The sequence below is a fragment of the Pogonomyrmex barbatus genome, unplaced genomic scaffold (genome assembly GCF_055798465.1).
Source record: "Pogonomyrmex barbatus isolate J1 unplaced genomic scaffold, ASM5579846v1 scaffold8, whole genome shotgun sequence".
Taxonomy (NCBI): domain Eukaryota; kingdom Metazoa; phylum Arthropoda; class Insecta; order Hymenoptera; family Formicidae; genus Pogonomyrmex; species Pogonomyrmex barbatus.
The window spans coordinates 9,040,676-9,058,800 of NW_028297182.1; the positions used below are offsets into that span (position 1 = coordinate 9,040,676).

General features: G+C 26.8%; 3 protein-coding genes across 3 annotated transcripts; all 3 read right to left on the reverse strand.

Annotated features, from left to right (window-relative positions):
• Positions 1–1,116: 1,116 nt before the first annotated feature.
• LOC105427021 (lipase 3-like) lies at positions 1,117–6,072 on the reverse strand. Its single transcript, XM_011638541.3, has 7 exons — positions 5,605–6,072; positions 4,205–4,388; positions 3,594–3,708; positions 3,186–3,429; positions 2,243–2,401; positions 1,903–2,130; positions 1,117–1,720 (listed from the first exon to the last, which is right to left on the reverse strand). Exons 1-7 carry the CDS (start codon positions 5,770–5,772, stop codon positions 1,574–1,576), a joined length of 1,245 nt encoding a protein of 414 aa, XP_011636843.2. The 5' UTR covers positions 5,773–6,072; the 3' UTR covers positions 1,117–1,573.
• Positions 6,073–6,879: 807 nt separating this feature from the next.
• LOC105427020 (lipase 3-like) lies at positions 6,880–11,818 on the reverse strand. The gene is made up of 8 exons (XM_011638540.2): positions 11,687–11,818; positions 11,146–11,480; positions 9,592–9,775; positions 8,978–9,092; positions 8,567–8,810; positions 7,613–7,771; positions 7,279–7,506; positions 6,880–7,105 (listed from the first exon to the last, which is right to left on the reverse strand). Exons 2-8 carry the CDS (start codon positions 11,308–11,310, stop codon positions 6,956–6,958), a joined length of 1,245 nt encoding a protein of 414 aa, XP_011636842.2. The 5' UTR covers positions 11,311–11,480; positions 11,687–11,818; the 3' UTR covers positions 6,880–6,955.
• A 790-nt stretch (positions 11,819–12,608) lies between these two features.
• Positions 12,609–14,204, reverse strand: LOC105427042 (gastric triacylglycerol lipase-like). The gene is made up of 4 exons (XM_089083867.1): positions 14,100–14,204; positions 13,148–13,306; positions 12,813–13,043; positions 12,609–12,674 (listed from the first exon to the last, which is right to left on the reverse strand). Exons 1-4 carry the CDS (start codon positions 14,202–14,204, stop codon positions 12,609–12,611), a joined length of 561 nt encoding a protein of 186 aa, XP_088939993.1.
• Positions 14,205–18,125: the final 3,921 nt, after the last annotated feature.

Here is an 18,125-nt window from a genome sequence, read left to right on the forward strand (position 1 = left end):
ATATGAAATTAGAGCAGAGCCTTCTCTGGATAAATGTTTTATTGCAAAAAAATCTAATGAGAAATTGTATCATCAAAACTCGGCGCTAACATATCTTGGCCAAGAAGATGTAAGACTAACTGTAATTATGTAAGACTGACTGTAATTATGTAAAGATATTTTATTCATTTTACATAATTTAATCGTTCAAGTTTTAACGAATATTAGAAATGACATTTCAAAAATTTATAACACCTTTTAAGATAGAGCTACACAGTAAAAAATTTTCTATGTATAATTAAATATAATAATAATTATGTATAAAGCATTATATATAAAATATATTTATATAAAAATATATAAATATATATAATTAAATATGATTACAAGATTTAAATTTAAAAAAAAAATGTAATAATTGTATAAATATATATGTAGTGATATATAATTAAATGTAATTATATATTTTTATGGATATGCATATAAAAATTAATTGCTATTTCTTTACTAATTAATTGCTGTATTTTCGATTTTTTCGTTCCAGCAAAATTCGTTAAAGCCAATGGCTGTGCATATCTTTGCAGTGCGATTTGTTTTTGCTAATTAATTGCTTTATTTCCGATTTTTTTGCTTCAACCGATTCGCTAAAACCAATAGCTGTGCTAGCTTCTAATTAAAGTTAGTACATCCACAAAGAAAAAAAAAACAGGAAATTAAAAACGAATATGTATTTTTGTAGTTATTTGTAGTGTTATTTTTTTTATTAATTAATGCTTTACTCCTGATTTTTTTATGTCTATGAAGCTAGCATACACTATCAAATGTGACTTATATAAAAATATAAGGATGATTCAGAATAATCATGAGTTCTTATAGATCGTATATTACAATAAACACTTGTGTCAAATGAATATAAAATTCCTTCGTTTTTTTTTCAAGAAATTGTGGGAAAATGAAATTATCGAATTATCTACAAGGCGATTATTAAACTAGGCGATCTTAAACTATTATTACCTCTACAACGTAATAATGGTCTTTAATAATAGCCTTTCAAACCAATATAAACGCGTTCGATTATTTCAAATATAAATTAAGACTGATATAAGTCGAAGATTCTATGAAAAAATGAAAACTGCATATTGAAAGGAATGTCTTTTAATGTATTCTCGAATCTGAAATTACAATTTTGTTAAAAGCAATTTTATCTGAAATTAGTTTAACATTTGATAAATAACAAGCATGAAATGATTTCACGTAAATCTCTGAATGTAAATCAGAATGCAATCTACATGCAATTTTCCTTATATTTGAATTTCTCAAACATGATTACCCCCGTTTTCTTACAGGAAATTCTTATTACAAAAAGTCATCCCAACTAGGATTTGAATTTGAAATCTCCTGATTGTCCTAATACTAGGTGTTTTTACCAACGAGCATGAGATATAGCGATATATAGTTGGTTATCATATATACTTAATTATAATAATGATTGCGTTTAACGAAGAAAGCATTATCAAAATTCGGCTTTAAAATGCTTGAAAATGTAAATGCTAAATACTTTATTTACAATTTTTCATATGGAATACAACTTCACTCAGTTCTTAAGCATCTGCAATATCTTATTATATACTAATTCAACCATATTTTTCCCAAATAAGTAATCCCAATGATTGAATTTAGAATACGGCACTAACTCTTCGTACACTATATTGGGTAACAGGCCCATAAGCTTTTTCACGTCCTTAAAAAAAACAATAATTAAAACAATTTCATGTATTCTCGTTTAATTTTACGTTCTTCTTTGATTCCATATATACAAGCCGTATATATATATATATATAAGTACTTGCATATATAGTCAAATTAAATCAATTTTAATCAACAATATATATCTTACATATCTATTTAAACGGATTAATTTACCTCGACGCCTGATAGCCAATCATTTTCAGCGTAAAATAACGCAAATGGTGCCTTGATGTTTTCGAGTTCGTAACTCGGCGGTTCCGGTGTATTGTAATATTTTAAATTCTCCCTACGACCGTAATCATATTTGCAAAACCTGCCATGATTAATTTCTTGAATATAATGTATCGCTGTCTTGGTCGAAGTACCGGCTGGATAATGCTCCAAAATTGTAGGTATTAAACTCTAAGAAACAGATATAAAATTTTATCTGAAAGTGTTATTGTACGAGGTGAAACGAGGAGAATCGAAACGCCATTTGAAGAAGTATTTTTATTGTAACTTGTAAGATACTTACAATATTGAATTGCTCATTGTCGATACCAGTTACTAGAAAAGCGATGTTGGAGCAGAGTCTTCTCTGAATGGATGTCTCGTCGCAGAAAAGCCCAGCAAGAAATTGTAACAGAGAGTTTTGTGGCAATAACTCGTCTTGGCCAAGAAGATGTAAGAGTAACTACATTTGAGAATTTTTTATTCAGTTCTGTTTTGTAGTTCGATCGTTTAAGTTTTAAAGAGTATTAGACGAGACATCTCAAAGATTTGAAAAACTTTTTAACATGTATAATTTCTGTATAATTCTTAATAATATTCAGTATCGTTTATATGTTATCGTTACATTGTTATTACGCAGTTTCTCTATCATATATTATATCATATATTGTATTTGTAAAGTCACAGCTCGATACGTTGTAAGAATTCGAATTTGTCTCGTGACCGTAATAATAAACTTATTTTATAACTTTTAACGACATTGTCATTAAGAATTATATACAAAATCAGCTTATACATAATTTATTCATAGCTTAAAAGCTGCGAATCGTATTGATCTTAATTTTAAAACTTGAAGAAATAAAACGTAAATATAAATTTTTAATACCGTATATTTTTAAATTGTTAATATGTCAAGATATTTTTTCAATTGTTCAAACTAAAATAAAAGATCACAAGTCGGAATTTCTACGTCTAATAAACTATGTCTTAAAAAATGCTTCAAATGTTTTAAGTGTATTCTAGAATCTTGAATTACAATTCTGCTAAAAAATTGACTGATATGAAAATTTGATCTAAAATTAGTTAAAAAACATAATTTTTCTTTACTGTTTGTTATTAAATTTTTAACGCTTCAATTGTTTATAAAATAAGTATCAAAATATTTCTGCTAAATAAAAATAAAGTTCGAAGAATTTTTCAAATCCTTGTTTAAATAGAACATATTATTTCCATATAAATAATTTTACCTTAAGATTTCCCGCGAAAGGAGCAAACAATCGAAGTGGACCTTTCATATGTTTCATAAAAGCTACCGGTGCCAAACTAATAAACAATTTTACTCTTTCGGCGATTTCCGGACGTTCCGATGTCATCACATAAGAAACAGTTGTGCCCATTGAATGACTAATATATGCGTGTAATTGTTGCGATGTCGTATTCCTGACATACGTAATCATCGCGGGTAGATCATAAATGCCCATTTCGTGCCAACTAATGAAATTCGATTTGCGTAATATATATGTTGTATATGTATGTGATATTATTTACAATAATATAGTATAAAATACACATTAATATAAGTATAAAGATATTGCCATATAATAATTTTATTAAATTAAATCAGACATACTATTTATCTCTTTAAGCACAAGTACCTGAAATTCCAAAATCTTGAATTTGACGGCGACAAAGAAACGTGTGCTTTTGAATACGTATTTCCACGGATATTACCCATCCAAACGTCATATCCCTGATCAGCCAACAAATAGGCTAATATGAAGAAAAACGTTAGTTGCATTATCGATATAAATATATATTTATTTAAATATTTGTAACTTATATACTGCTCCTTCTCATGTTAAATTATTATTATATCTAAATAGAAATATCGATTAGATGAAATTAAAGCTAAGCTTTATTAAAAAGCTAATCTTTATTGCCGGGTGAGTTAAACAGAAAAATCCAAATATCATGCAAAATACATGTACATTTAAATAATTTTTAGCATAAAATATAAAGATCAAGTTTTAGAAAAAGATTTATCAATTACATGTATATTATGTACATATACAATATATTTTAAGATTATACATAAAAAAGTTTCAAATATATAAAACATACGTTAGAATGTTGTTTTAAGAAATTCTCGTTTGTATATTTTTCTCTTAAGATTTGGAATTTTTTAAATAGTTTTTAAATAAAACTGCAATCGGCAGTATATAATAAACAGAGATATTTTTAAAGATTAATTAACACTTGGTCCTACCAAGTGCAATTCCCTTGCCAGCTATGACCCAATCGGCAGAGGAGCTTAAAATGCCATGTTGCAGAAATACAGGTAAGGAAGAAATGTTTTTACTTGGAATACGATGAAGTTCTAAAATGTAACCATCTTCCGTTTGTACATGATGAACTTCCACGGGATAACCGTCTTTTTCAATCACTTGTGGCTACGAGAAATAAAGATACTTTATTTATTATCAATAACACGAATAACGCTCTTAAAAATCTATTGAAAATTAAATTAATTCTATGACTGAACGGGAGATTAGCAAAAATACGGGTAGATTATTTTCTCAAAAGTGATAAAAAATTGAAACAAATTTCTAAAATAAAATACATGTTTCTTTTCCAAAATAGAAGAAGAATGAGTTTTTTCTCCTATATTAAATGTCTAAAACTATTTAATTCATATAAAGAAAGATTTAAATTTAAACACATTGAATTAACATAGATTATACATACACAAAAGAACAGCTTTATTAAAAGATCTGAAAATTTTGGCCAAATCTGGAAAATAGCTTTATTGCACCATCGAATTATATGTGGGATACATTTACGAATAATAATAATAATACTGTATTCAATTTTTTTATGTTTTGGCAATTTATATGAACTTTCTAATTTGATTGAACTTTCTATTTTGATTTTATTATGTGAATTATTTTGATTTAACAATATTATTTTTCAAATCCGTATCTAACAAAATTTTTTGATCTTTTAGCAAAATTTTTTGGCATTAAACAGATGGTTGTGATAGGATTATATTTAAAGGTCGCGGAACGCAAAATAAAGATAATTTTAAAAGTTAAAAAATTAAAGAACTAAAAATTATTTATATTTATTCTTTAAAAGCTTACAATAAAATTCGTTTTAATGATTTTAAAATTATAGATGCCTGTTTTAAATATTATAAAAGAAAATAATACACATATTAAAACAAGTAATATATTTCAAATATCACAAATTTAAAAACAAAAAGAATATATCTAATAATTTTTAAACATAGCTGATAATATTTGAATTGATTCCAGAATATAAAAAAAAAATATAGATATCGTTAAGTAAGAGAATTAAAACTGTTCATATTTATACCGTGGGGAAATTTTATTAAATTCAGATTTTGATTTTAAATAAAATTATGCAATAATATATCGTGTATATATAATAAGCAGAAGGTCTAAAATCGATGCATAAGACAACTGGAAGATATCTTTAAGAATTCTTTAAGAAATCTCATAAAAAACTTTGAAAGGTATTTTATATGTCGATCTTAGATATTCTGTTCGTTGGGTATTTATTCTTATCGGATATAACATTTTGGAGAATTGACTGAAACAATAAATATCTCGATCATCGTTTCTAAATATGAAGATATAAACTTACCGTACTGAGGAATTTCACGGGAGGAAATTCAAAGCCATTCAACTCTTTGTCCGTTTTTATTATATTCGTGAGTGTATCCAACAAAATTTCTTGCAGAAGTGACTCGCCTGTTATGAAATCAAGGAAGCCGCAAAGGAACAAAAGATACGTGAAGGTGAACGACTGCATTGTGGACGAAGAGTTTTGTTTATGAGTTTTGTGAAAAAAAATGAGATGATACGAATTTTTCGATGTTTATAATCGTCGTAAGATAACAACACGAGAAGAATAAATGACTGCGCGAAATTGAGTTCTTCTTTCTTTTATATAATACAGTAAAACATTTCCTCTGTCAATTAACTTTTTGCCTAAGAAAGATAAAAAATGTTATAGTCAATAGTGGCAATGGCAATAGTCATATAAACATGGTAATAAAAGATTCTGAAAAATTGTATGTGTGCGTGTGCGTGTGTGTAACTGTGTATATAAAAAAATGTATTAATATATTCATTATTATAGAAGTATATGATACAAGATAAGAAGTATATGATACAAGATATAGTCCGCAATAGCATTAGCATTACAACTGCAAACACAGTGGAAATCCTATGCATGGTTTTGCAAACATTATAAATGTGCAAAATATACAAAAAGCACAGAACGATTTGTCATTACATCTGTATGATGTTTTCAGCTAGCTTTATCAATGATTAATGAGTATTCTTCTTATATAATTGTTTTCTTATATAATTAAAAGTATATGTAATTCTATTTCTATTTTCTATTTTTATTTGGAGTGATAAAAGAACCCACGGGTTTTAGAGTGGCATATTTTATGATTAATATTACTATACAAAAAATATATGACAAAAATATATACATTATTTAGGCAGGAAGTACCTTAGACGTCAAATAATTTCTTCTTCGAATTTATATATACAAAAATTTAAGATAATAGCTCATATCACCAATTACGTATTTTAACTTGCAACATAACAACTCAAAGATAGTTAAATTTTCTTTTAATAAATCGATAATTATAATACTAATAATCAAACGTAATATCGATAATTAAATATAATTACCTTCCTTCCTTTTTTCTACAAGACATTCTTATTGTAAAAGATATTATCTCAATTAGGGTTTTCTAAAATCACTCGACTGTGCTTTACCAATTCAATTACTGAGGCGTATGATAATATTTATTTGATATCGCAATAATGATTGATCTCGCTTAATAGAGATGGCATTATCATACGGTTTCAACACGGTTTCAAACCAATGCTTAAAAATGTAATGCTAAATAATACTTTTATTAAAATTAATAATTACAGTTTTTCATTTTCATCGTTAATATAACTTTATTTAGGTCTCAATATTTCCTTAAGATTTGAAATATTTCATTGTATACAAGTTCAACCATGTTTTTGCCATATAAATAGTCCATATGATTAAATTTAGGATACGGCACTAATTCCTTGTACACTACATTGGGTAACAGACCCATAAGCTTCTTCACGTCCTTAAAAAAAAACAATAATTAAAACAATTTTATGTATTTTCGTTTAATCTTACGTTCTTCTTTAATTCCGTGTATACAAGTCGTATATATAAGTACTTGCATACATAGTCAAATTAAATCAATTTTAATCAACAATATATATCTTACATATCTATTTAAACGCATTAATTTACCTCGACGCCTGAGAGCCAATCATTTTCAGCATAAAATAACGCAAATGGTGCCTTGATGTTTTCGAGCTTGTAGCTCGGCGGTTTCGGTGTATTGTAATATTTTAAATTCTCCCTACGACCGTAATCATATTTGCAAAATCTGCCAGGATTAATTTCTTGGATATAATGTATCGCTGTCTTGGTCGAAGCACCGGCTGGATAATGCTCCAAAATTGTAGGTATTAAACTCTAAGAAACAGATATAAAATTTTATCTGAAAGTGTGATTGTACGAGATGAAATGAGGATCGAAATGCCATTTAAAGTATTTTCATTGCAACTTGTAAAATACTTACAGTATTGAATTGCTCATTGTCGATACCAGTTACTAGAAAAGCGATGTTGGAGCAAAGCCTTTTTTGAATGGATGTCTCGTCGCAGAAAAGTCCAGCGAGAAATTGTATCAGAGAATTTTGTGGCAATAACTCGTCTTGACCAAGAAGATGTAAGAGTAACTACATTTGAGAATTTTTTATTCTGTTTTGTAATTCGATCGTTTAAGTTTTAAAGAGTATTAGACGAGACATCTCAAAGATTTGAAAAACTTTTTAATGTATAATGTATAATGTATGTTTAATGTATAATTTCTGTATAATTCTTAATAATGTTCAGTATCATTATATATTATCGTTACATTATTATTATGCAGTGTCTCTATCATATGTTATATCATATATTATTTTTGTGAGGTCACAACTCGATACGTTGTAAGAATTTGAATTTTTCTCGTGACTGTAATAATAAACTTATTTTATAATTATTAACTACATTGTCATTAAGAATTATATACAAAATCACCTTATACATAATTTATTCACAACTTAAAAACTGCGAATCGTATTGATTTTAACTTTAAAACTTGAAGAAATATCTTAAACATAAATATAAATTTTTAATATCGTATCTTTAAATTGTTGATATATCAAGATATTTCTTTAATTGTTAAAACTAAAATAAAAGATCACAAGTCGGAACTTCTACGTCTAATAAACTATGTCTTAAAAAGTGCTTCAAATGTTTTAAGTGTATTCTAGAATCTTGAATTATAATTCTGCTAAAAAAATTTGATCTAAAATTAGTTAAAAAACATAGTTTTTCTTTACTGTTTGTTATTTAATTTGTTATTTTTAACGCTTCAATTGTTTATAAAATAAGTATCAAAATATTTCTGCTAAATAAAAATAAAATTCGAAGAATTTCTCAAATCCTTGTTTAAATATAGCATATTATTTCCATATAAATAATTTTACCTTAAGATTTCCTGCGAAAGGAGCAGACAATCGAAGTGGACCTTTTACATGTTTCATAAAAGCTACCGGTGCCAAACTAATAAACAATTTTACTCTTTCGGCGATTTCCGGACGTTCCGATGTCATCACATAAGAAACAGTTGTGCCCATTGAATGACCAATATATGCGTGTAATTGTTGCGATGTCGTATTCCTGACATACGTAATCATCGCGGGTAGATCATAAATGCCCATTTCGTGCCAACTAATGAAATTCGATTTGCGTAATACGTATGTTGTATATGTATGTGATATTATTTACAATAATATAGTATAAAGTATACATTAATATAGTATAAAGATATTGCCGTATAATAATTTTATTAAATTAAATCAGACATACTATTTATCTCTTTATATAAGCACACGTACCTGAAATTCCAAAATCTTGAATTTGACGGCGACAAAGAAACGTGTGCTTTTGAATACGTATTTCCACGGATATTACCCATCCAAATGTCATATCCCTGATCAGCCAACAAATAGGCTAATATGAAGAAAAACGTTAGTTGCATTATCAATATAAATATATATTTATTTAAATATTTGTAACTTATATATTGCTCTTTTTCATGTTAAAGTATTATTATACCTAGACAGAAATATCGATTAGATGAAACTAAAGCTAACCTTTATTAAAAAGCTAATCTTTATTGTCGGGTGAGTTAAATCCAACAGAAAAATCCAAATATCATGCAAAATACATGTACATTTAAATAATTTTTAGCATAAAATATAAAGATTAAGTTTTAGAAAAAGATTTATCAATTACATGTATATTATGTACATATACAATATATTTTAAGATTATATATAAAAAAGTTTTAAATATATAAAACATACGTTAGAATGTTGTTTTAAGAAATTCTCGTTTGTATATTTTTCTCTTAAGATTTGGAATTTTTTAAATAGTTTTTAAATAAAACTGCAATCGGTAGTATATAATAAAGAGATATTTTTAAAGATTAATTAACACTTGGTCCTACCAAGTGCAATTCCCTTGCCAGCTATGACCCAATCGGCAGAGGAGCTCAAAATGCCATGTTGCAGAAATACAGGTAAGGAAGAAACGTTTTTACTTGGAATACGATGAAGTTCTAAAATATAACCATCTTCCGTTTGTACATGATGAACCTCCACGGGATAACCGTCTTTTTCTATCATTTGTGGCTACGAGAAATAAAGATACCTTATTTATTATCAATAACACGAATAAACGCTCTTAAAAATCTATTGAAAATTAAATTAATTCTACGATCGAACGGGAGATTAACAAAGATACAGATAGATTATTTTTTCAAAAGTGATAAAAAATTGAAACAAATTTCCAAAATAAAATATGTTTCTTTCCAAAATAGAAGAAGAATGAATTTTTTTGTATATTATGTCTCAAATTATTTAATTCATATAAAGAAAGATTTAAATTTAAACACATTGAATTAACATAGATTATACATAAACAGAAAGAACAGCTTTATTAAAAGATCTGAAAATTTTGGCCAAATCTGGAAAACAGTTTTATTGCACCATCGAATTATATGTGGGATACATTTACGAATAATAATAATAATAATGCTGTGTACAATTTTTTTATATTTTGGCAATTTATTTGAATTTTCTAATTTGATTGAACTTTCTATTTTGATTTTATATTATGTGAATTATTTTGATAGTTCAACAATATTATTTTTCAGATCCGTATCTGACAAAATTTTTTGATCTTTTAGCAAAATAATTTTTTCGGCGTTAAACAGGTGGTTAGGATTATATCTAAAGATCGCAGAACGCAAAATAAAAATAATTTTAAAAACCAAAAAAATTAAAGAACTAAAAATTATTTATATTTATTCTTTAAAAGCTTGCAATAAAATCGTTTTAATGATTTTAAAATTATAAATGTTTAAAATATTATAAAAGAAAATAACACACATATTAAAACAAATAATATATTTCAAATATCACATATTTAAAAATAAAGAGAATATATGTAATAATTTTTAAACATAGCTGATAATATTTGAATTGATTCCAGAATATAAAAAAAAAAGATATAGATATTGTTAAGAAGGATTAAAACTGTTCATATTTATACCGTGGGGAAATTTTATTGAATTTAGATTTTGATTTCAAATAAAATTACGCAATAATATATCGTGTATATACCCAATAAGTAGAATGTCTAAAATCGATGCATATGTGTCGGTCCATAATAGGTAATTTAAGCTTTAAGAAGTAAGAAATTGACCAATTATAATCGAATATGAAAAGAATAATCGACTATGATTGGTCAATTTCTTACGACTTAAAGATTAAATACTTATTGTGGACCGACACTAAGTCATCTTGAAGATATCTTTAAGAATTCTTTAAGAAATCTCATAAAGAATTCTAAAAGATATCTTGAAGTTATCTTATGTGTCGATTTTAGATATTCTGTTCACTGGATATTTGTTCTTAATAACGGATATAGCATTTTGGAGAGTTGACTGAAATAATAAATATCTTAATCTTCGTTTTTAAATATGAAGATATAAACTTACCGTACTGAGGAATTTCACGGGAGGAAATTCAAAGCCATTCAACTGTTCTTTGTCCGTTGTATTCGTGAGTGTATCCAACAAAATTTCTTGCAGAATTGACTTGGCTGTCATGAAGTCAAGGAAGCAGCAAAGGAACAAAAGATATGTGAAGGTGATCGACTGCATTGTGGACGAAGAGTTCAGCGTTTGTGAAAAAAATGAGATGATACGAATTTTTCGATGTTTATAAATGTCGTAAGAAAACAACACGAGAAGAATAAATTATTGTGTGAAGTTGAGTTCCTCTTTCTTTTATATAATACAGTAAAACGTTCCTCTGTCAATTATCTTTTTGCCTAAGAAAAATAAAAACCGTTATAGTCAATAGTATGGCAATAGTCATGGCAATAAAAGATTCTGAAAAATTTTGTGTGTGTGTGTGTGTGTGTGTGTGTGTGTGTGTGTGTGTGTGTGTGTGTGTGTAACTACTGTGTAACTACTATGTAACTACTGTGTAACTACTGTGTAACTACATCACAAAATGTATTAATATATTCATTACCAGAAGTATACGATACAAGATAAACACTAGTCCGCAATAACGTTAGTACAAACACAGTGCAAATTCTATACACGTTTGCAAGGTTTTGCAAACACTATATAAGTGTGCAAAATATACAAAAAGCACAGAATAATTTGTCATTACATCTGTATGATGTTTTAAGCTAGCTTTATCAATGATTAATGAGTATTCTTCTTATATAATTGTGTTATGTAAAAGTATATGTAATCCTATTTCTATTTTCTATTTCTATTTTCCATATTTGGAGTGATAAAAGAACCCACGGGTTTTAGAGTGGCATATTTTATGATTAATATTAGTATACAAAAAATATATGACAAAAATATATACATTATTTAGGCAGGAAGTATCTTAGACGTCAAATAATTTCTTCTTCGAATTTATATATACAAAAATTTAAGATAATAGCTCATATCATCAATTACGTATTTTAATTTGCAACGTAACACCTCAAAGATAGATTTTCTTTCAATAAATCGATAATACTGATAATCAAACGTGATATCGATATTTTATATTAATTATAATTACCTTTCTTCCTTTTTCCTACAAGATATTCTTATTATATTATAAAAGATATTACCTCAATTAGGGTTTCCTAAAATCACTCGTCTGTGCTTTATCAATTCAACTACTGAGGTGTATGATAATATTTATCTGATGGTATCGCAATAACGATTGAGATCTCGTTTAATAGAGATGGCATTATTGTAACTCGGTTTCTAAATGCTTGAAAATGTATGCTGAATAATACTTTTATTAAAATTAATAATTACAGTTTCTCATTTTCATCGTTAATATAATTTTACTTAGCTCTTAATATGTCCTCAAAATTTGAAATATTTCATTGTATACAAGTTCAACTATGTTTTTGCCATATAAATAGTCCATATGATTAAATTTATGGATATAGCACTAATTCCTTGTACACTACATTGGGTAACAGGCCCATAAGATTCTCTACATTCTTAAAAAAATAATTTAAAAAATTTCATGTATTTTCGTCTAATCTTACACTTCTTTGATTTTGTGTGTAAAAATACATACATAATTAAATTAAATAAATTTTTATCATCAATATATCTATTTAAATGCATTAATTTACCTCGACGTCCGATAGGCAATCATTTTTAGCATAGAATAATGCAAATGGTGCCGAGATGTTTTTGAGCTTGTAACTCGGCGGATCTGATATGTTACTATAATATTCTAGATTTTTCTCGCGACCATATTCATATTTGTTAAACCTGCCACCAGAAACTTCTTGAGCATAATGTACCAATGTTTTATTCGAAGAGTCGGCTGGATAGTGCTCCAAAATTATGGGTATCAAACTCTACCATCAGATATAAAATTTTACCCAAACTGTGGTTATATAATGGGATGTACAATGAAACATCAAAAATATTATTTTCATTGTAACATTCGCAGAATACTTACAGTATTGAATTGCTCATTGACGAAGCCAAATATCAGAAACGCGACATTAGAGCAAAGCTTTCTTTGAATGAATGTTTCGTCGCAGAAAAGCCCAGTAAGAAACTGTACCAGAGGATTCTGCGGTAATAACTCGTTTTGACCAAGAAAATGTAAGATTAACTACAATTGAAAATCTTTTATTCATTTGTGTTTGTATCCATTTCTGTTTTCATTTAGGAAAGAGTAGAAAATACACCTCAAAAATTTGAAACATTCTTTAATATGTACAGTTTTTGTATAACTCTTAACGATAATGTTGTCATATGTTATTGTTATATTGTTATTGCGCAATTTTTCAATTAAATATTATACCTGCGAGCTATTCATTATGACACATTGCAACTCGATGTGTTCTAAAAGTTTGAATTTTTCTCGCGATCGTAATAATAGACTTATTCTGTAACTATTAACAATATTATCATTAAGAGTTATTAAATTACATATAGTTTACATATAGTTTAGAAGCTGTAAATCAATTTTAATTTTAACACTTCACATCAATTTTAATTTTAACACTTAAAAAAATATCTTAAAAATGAATCTAAATTTTTTTAATATCTTTAAACTTTCGATATTTCAAGTACTAAAATTAAAATTGTCACAAATCAGAATTTCTATATGTAATTTATGTTTTAAAAAAGTCCTTTAAATCTTTTAAATGTGTTTGCCAATCTTGAATTACAATTTAGTTAAAATATTTCTGAAATTAATTGAAAAATAATGCTTTTTCTTTATTATTTGTCCTTTGATTCTTAATTTTTAATTTTTTATTTTTCATTTTTTCCGCTTCAATTGTTTATAATACGAAACCTCGGTATCTTTACAAAAGAAAAATAAAGTTCGAAGAATTTCTTAAATTATTATTTCGCTACAACAAATTATTTCTTAATAATATTTCTATATATAATTTTACCTCTAGTTTTTCTACAATAGAAGCCAAAAATCGAACTAGACCTTTCACATGTTTCATAAAAGCTACCGGTGCCAAACTAATAAACAATTTTACTTTTTCGGTCATTTCCGGGCCGTTCCGATGTCATCACATAAGAAACAGTTGTGCCCATTGAATGATCAATATATGCGTGCAATTGTTGCGATGTCACATTCGTGACATACGTAATCATCGCGGGTAGATCATAAATGTCCATTTCGTGCCAACTAATGAAATTCGATTTGCGTAATATGTATGTTGTATATGTATGTGATATTATTTACAATAATACACATTAATATAGTATAAAAATATTGCCGTATAATAATTTTATTAAATTAAATCGGACATACTATTTATCTCTTTATATGAGCACAAGTACCTGAAATTCCAAAATCTTGAATTTGACGGCGACAAAGAAACGTGCGCTTTTGAATACGTATTTCCACGGGTATTACCCATCCAACATCATATCCCTGATCAGCCAACATAATATGAAGAAAAACGTTAGTTGCATTATCGATATAAATATATATTTATTTAAATATTTGTAACTTATATATTGCTCTTTTTCATGTTAAAGTATTATTATACCTAGACAGAAATATCGATTAGATGAAACTAAAGCTAACCTTTATTAAAAAGCTAATCTTTATTGTCGGGTGAGTTAAATCCAACAGAAAAATCCAAATATCATGCAAAATACATGTACATTTAAATAACTTTTAACATAAAATATAAAGATTAAGTTTTAGAAAAAGATTTATCAATTACATGTATATTATGTACATATACAATATATTTTAAGATTATACATAAAAAAGTTTCAAATATATAAAACATACGTTAGAATGTTGCTTTAAGAAATTCTTTTTTGTATATTTTTCTCTTAAGATTTGGAATTTTTAAAATAGTTTTTAAATAAAACTGCAATCAGCAGTAGATAATAAATAGAGATATTTTTAAAGATTAATTAACACTTGGTCCTACCAAGTGCAATTCCCTTGCCAGCTATGACCCAATCGGCGGAGGAAACTCGAAAGATCATGTTGCAAAAATACAGATAAGGAAGAAACGTTTTTACTTGAAATACGATGAAGTTCTAAAATATAATCTTCCGTTTGTACATGATGAACCTCCACGGGATAATCATCTTTTTCTATCATTTGTGGCTACGAGAAATAAAGACACTTTATTTATTATCAATAACACAAATAATGCTCTTTAAATTTTATTAGAGATCGAATCAATTATTTTTGACAAAAAAAAAGATTAGTAAAAATACTCATAGATTGCACTCTCAAAAAATCAATTTTTGTTTCTAAACATAAAAATATATACTTACTGTACTGATAAATTTTACGGAAGGGAGAGCAATGCTTAACTGTTTCCTCTGTTGGTTCTGTTATATTCGAAAATGCATTCGATAAATCTTTTTGGAAAAGTGACTTGGCCATTATGTAATGAAAACCACAAAAGAACAAAAAATTCATGAATGCATTCATTGTGAATAAGGAATTCAGCGTTCGTGAAAAAAATAGATGGCAAAGATTTTTCGGTATACCAAAACATGCTAAGATAAGAAAATCAGATAAGATAAGAAAAATATGATTGTGCTAAACTAAGTTTTTTTTCTATTCATACAGAATAATAAATAATTAATAAATCGCTGCTCTGTTACTAATAATTTTTTGCTTAAGAAAGATGATTGTCGTTCAGTTTTATAATCAACAGCTATAATATAAAGTTTTAAAAACATATGTGAAGTTTTAAAAACATATATATACATGTATATTTATATTTATATATTAATATATTTATATATTTATATACATATATATGTGTATAAAAAATATATATATGTATATAGATTACAGAATGTTAATATATTATTATTATTATCAAAGTACGATACAAAATAAATAAGAATGCGCAAGACTGCGGAGACTATGCAAATACTAAATAAATACTATATATAATCTCTATGCAAGCTTTGTATAAGCATTATACAACTTTGTATAAGCATTATACATGTAAAATATGAAAAATACAGGACACATGTCACTATTATAAAATGTTTTGAGATAAGATTATATTTATGATTGATGAATATGTTGTCGTTATAATTTTGTTGGAAAATATATAGGTCTGTTTCCTATATTTGCAATGATAAGAGTACGGGTTTCAGAGCATATGTTACAATCAATATATTGCAATATCAATATTTTGTAAATAACTTAAAAAACAAGAAGAAAAAATGAATAAAATTAAATTAATGATATGATGTAATAATATGACCAGTAATATAACAATATATTGACAAGTAATATATATATATATATATATATATATATATATATATATATATAGTAATATATAATAATATATATATGTATATAAACATATATAAACATATGATATTATATTACTACATATAATTTTTTATATAATAATAGATATCTTATTTTACAAGTCGAATTTGCATTATTTTGTGTGCATTAATAAAATTATTACATAGAATATTACTATGTATAATATATACTTTATTACATTTAAAAAATAGTTCTTAAAATCTATTTGAAAAATGTGCTTATTTTCTATTCCGTAAGATTAGTTGTAAACAGAATTATTTATATTGTTGTCAGAATTTTATCCTAAAATAAATAAATATTGCGAAATAAACTGTATTGTTCATACTTTACGTATTTATATCTGTGCTGCTTATATTATTACGTACGTTAAACATTGTAGGATAAAACGCTTAATAATGCATTATAATTTTGTGAAAAATATATTTTATTAACTACCCAAACAACCCAAATATATATTGTAAAGATATCTTAAAAGAAACATCTTTAATACTCCATCAAAAGACATCCAAAAGATATCCTAAAACTTAATGAAAAGACGTCTGAAAAGTTATCTTTTATAAGACATTTTTTTGAAATTTATATAGCCGTTTACATTATTGACTATAACATTTATCGAGAAGCTATTACATATTTATTAATTAAAATAAATGATATAATCAATTTTGATGATGTAATTTACAGTGTAACCTATAAAAGTATTGGCAGTCAGTTAATATTCTAATATTTTGTATCATTATAATATTACAACAATGTTAAAATGAAGCTTCGGAAACATATTCAGCAAACTTTAAATTACATGTAATATAAATATTAGTTGTAATTTCCCACTCAACAATGTAACTGTTATAATTCACTCAACAATGTAACTATTTTCAAAAAAGTAAATATTTTTACTCCACTCCTACTCATCCACACTACGACAGGACATTTGGCAGATCTTAGACCGCATTACATACGAACAAGCACAAAACATCCACGCACACTCCACGGAGCGACAGAAACAAAAATTCAAAGACCTAAGTCCAAACAATAACTCCTTACCTCCTCTACTAAACACTGTCAAAAACTTGTCTAACAGAAATCTCTCACATGATATTATCTCTGTGCCAAAGGCTCGAATTTCGCAATAGCACTCAATAAGATCCCAAAAGTGGAGATCATCAGTCAAATAGAGTCAACCATCTATCGACTCCCATCAGGACAGGCAGATAGTATTCGGAAGCAGGTAACCAATATCCTTTCCAAAGCCAAGTCTCCACTATCAAACATCACTAGACAAGAACCACTCGCGCCCTCCAAAAACTGAACAAAACACGGATATTATCGTATTACCAGCAGACAAAGGGATACGATGGTAGTTATGAACATGTCAGATTATAAGAGGAAAATAAAAACTCTCCTCTCTAATAAGACATATTCGAGACAAAGACCCAACTGACTCTATTATGCGAAGTACCAAGATCCTAATAGAAAAAAGCAATATTCCAGAACGAAATTAAGAAGACAATAAAACCCACTAACTCTCTTCTACCCAGACTATACGGACTAAAGTACACAAACCTAATGCTCCTTTCAGACCAATTGTCAATGCCATAAACTCACCAACATACAATCTCTCACATTTCTTAGCCTAAAG

Coding starts and splice junctions, on each gene's coding strand:
- LOC105427020 (XM_011638540.2), bottom strand. CDS start 11,310: ATGCAGTCGATCACCTTCACATATCTTTTGTTCCTTTGCTGCTTCCTT. Junction 9,776..11,145: donor CCGTGAAATTCCTCAGTACG/GTAAGTTTATAT, acceptor TATTTCTCGTAG/CCACAAATGATAGAAAAAGA. Junction 7,772..8,566: donor CTTTCGCAGGAAATCTTAAG/GTAAAATTATTT, acceptor TCTCAAATGTAG/TTACTCTTACATCTTCTTGG.
- LOC105427021 (XM_011638541.3), bottom strand. CDS start 5,772: ATGCAGTCGTTCACCTTCACGTATCTTTTGTTCCTTTGCGGCTTCCTT. Junction 3,709..4,204: donor TGGCAAGGGAATTGCACTTG/GTAGGACCAAGT, acceptor TCTTCATATTAG/CCTATTTGTTGGCTGATCAG. Junction 2,131..2,242: donor ACAATGAGCAATTCAATATT/GTAAGTATCTTA, acceptor TCTGTTTCTTAG/AGTTTAATACCTACAATTTT.
- LOC105427042 (XM_089083867.1), bottom strand. CDS start 14,204: ATGACCGAAAAAGTAAAATTGTTTATTAGTTTGGCACCGGTAGCTTTT. Junction 13,044..13,147: donor TCAATGAGCAATTCAATACT/GTAAGTATTCTG, acceptor ATCTGATGGTAG/AGTTTGATACCCATAATTTT. Junction 12,675..12,812: donor ATTGCCTATCGGACGTCGAG/GTAAATTAATGC, acceptor TATTTTTTTAAG/AATGTAGAGAATCTTATGGG.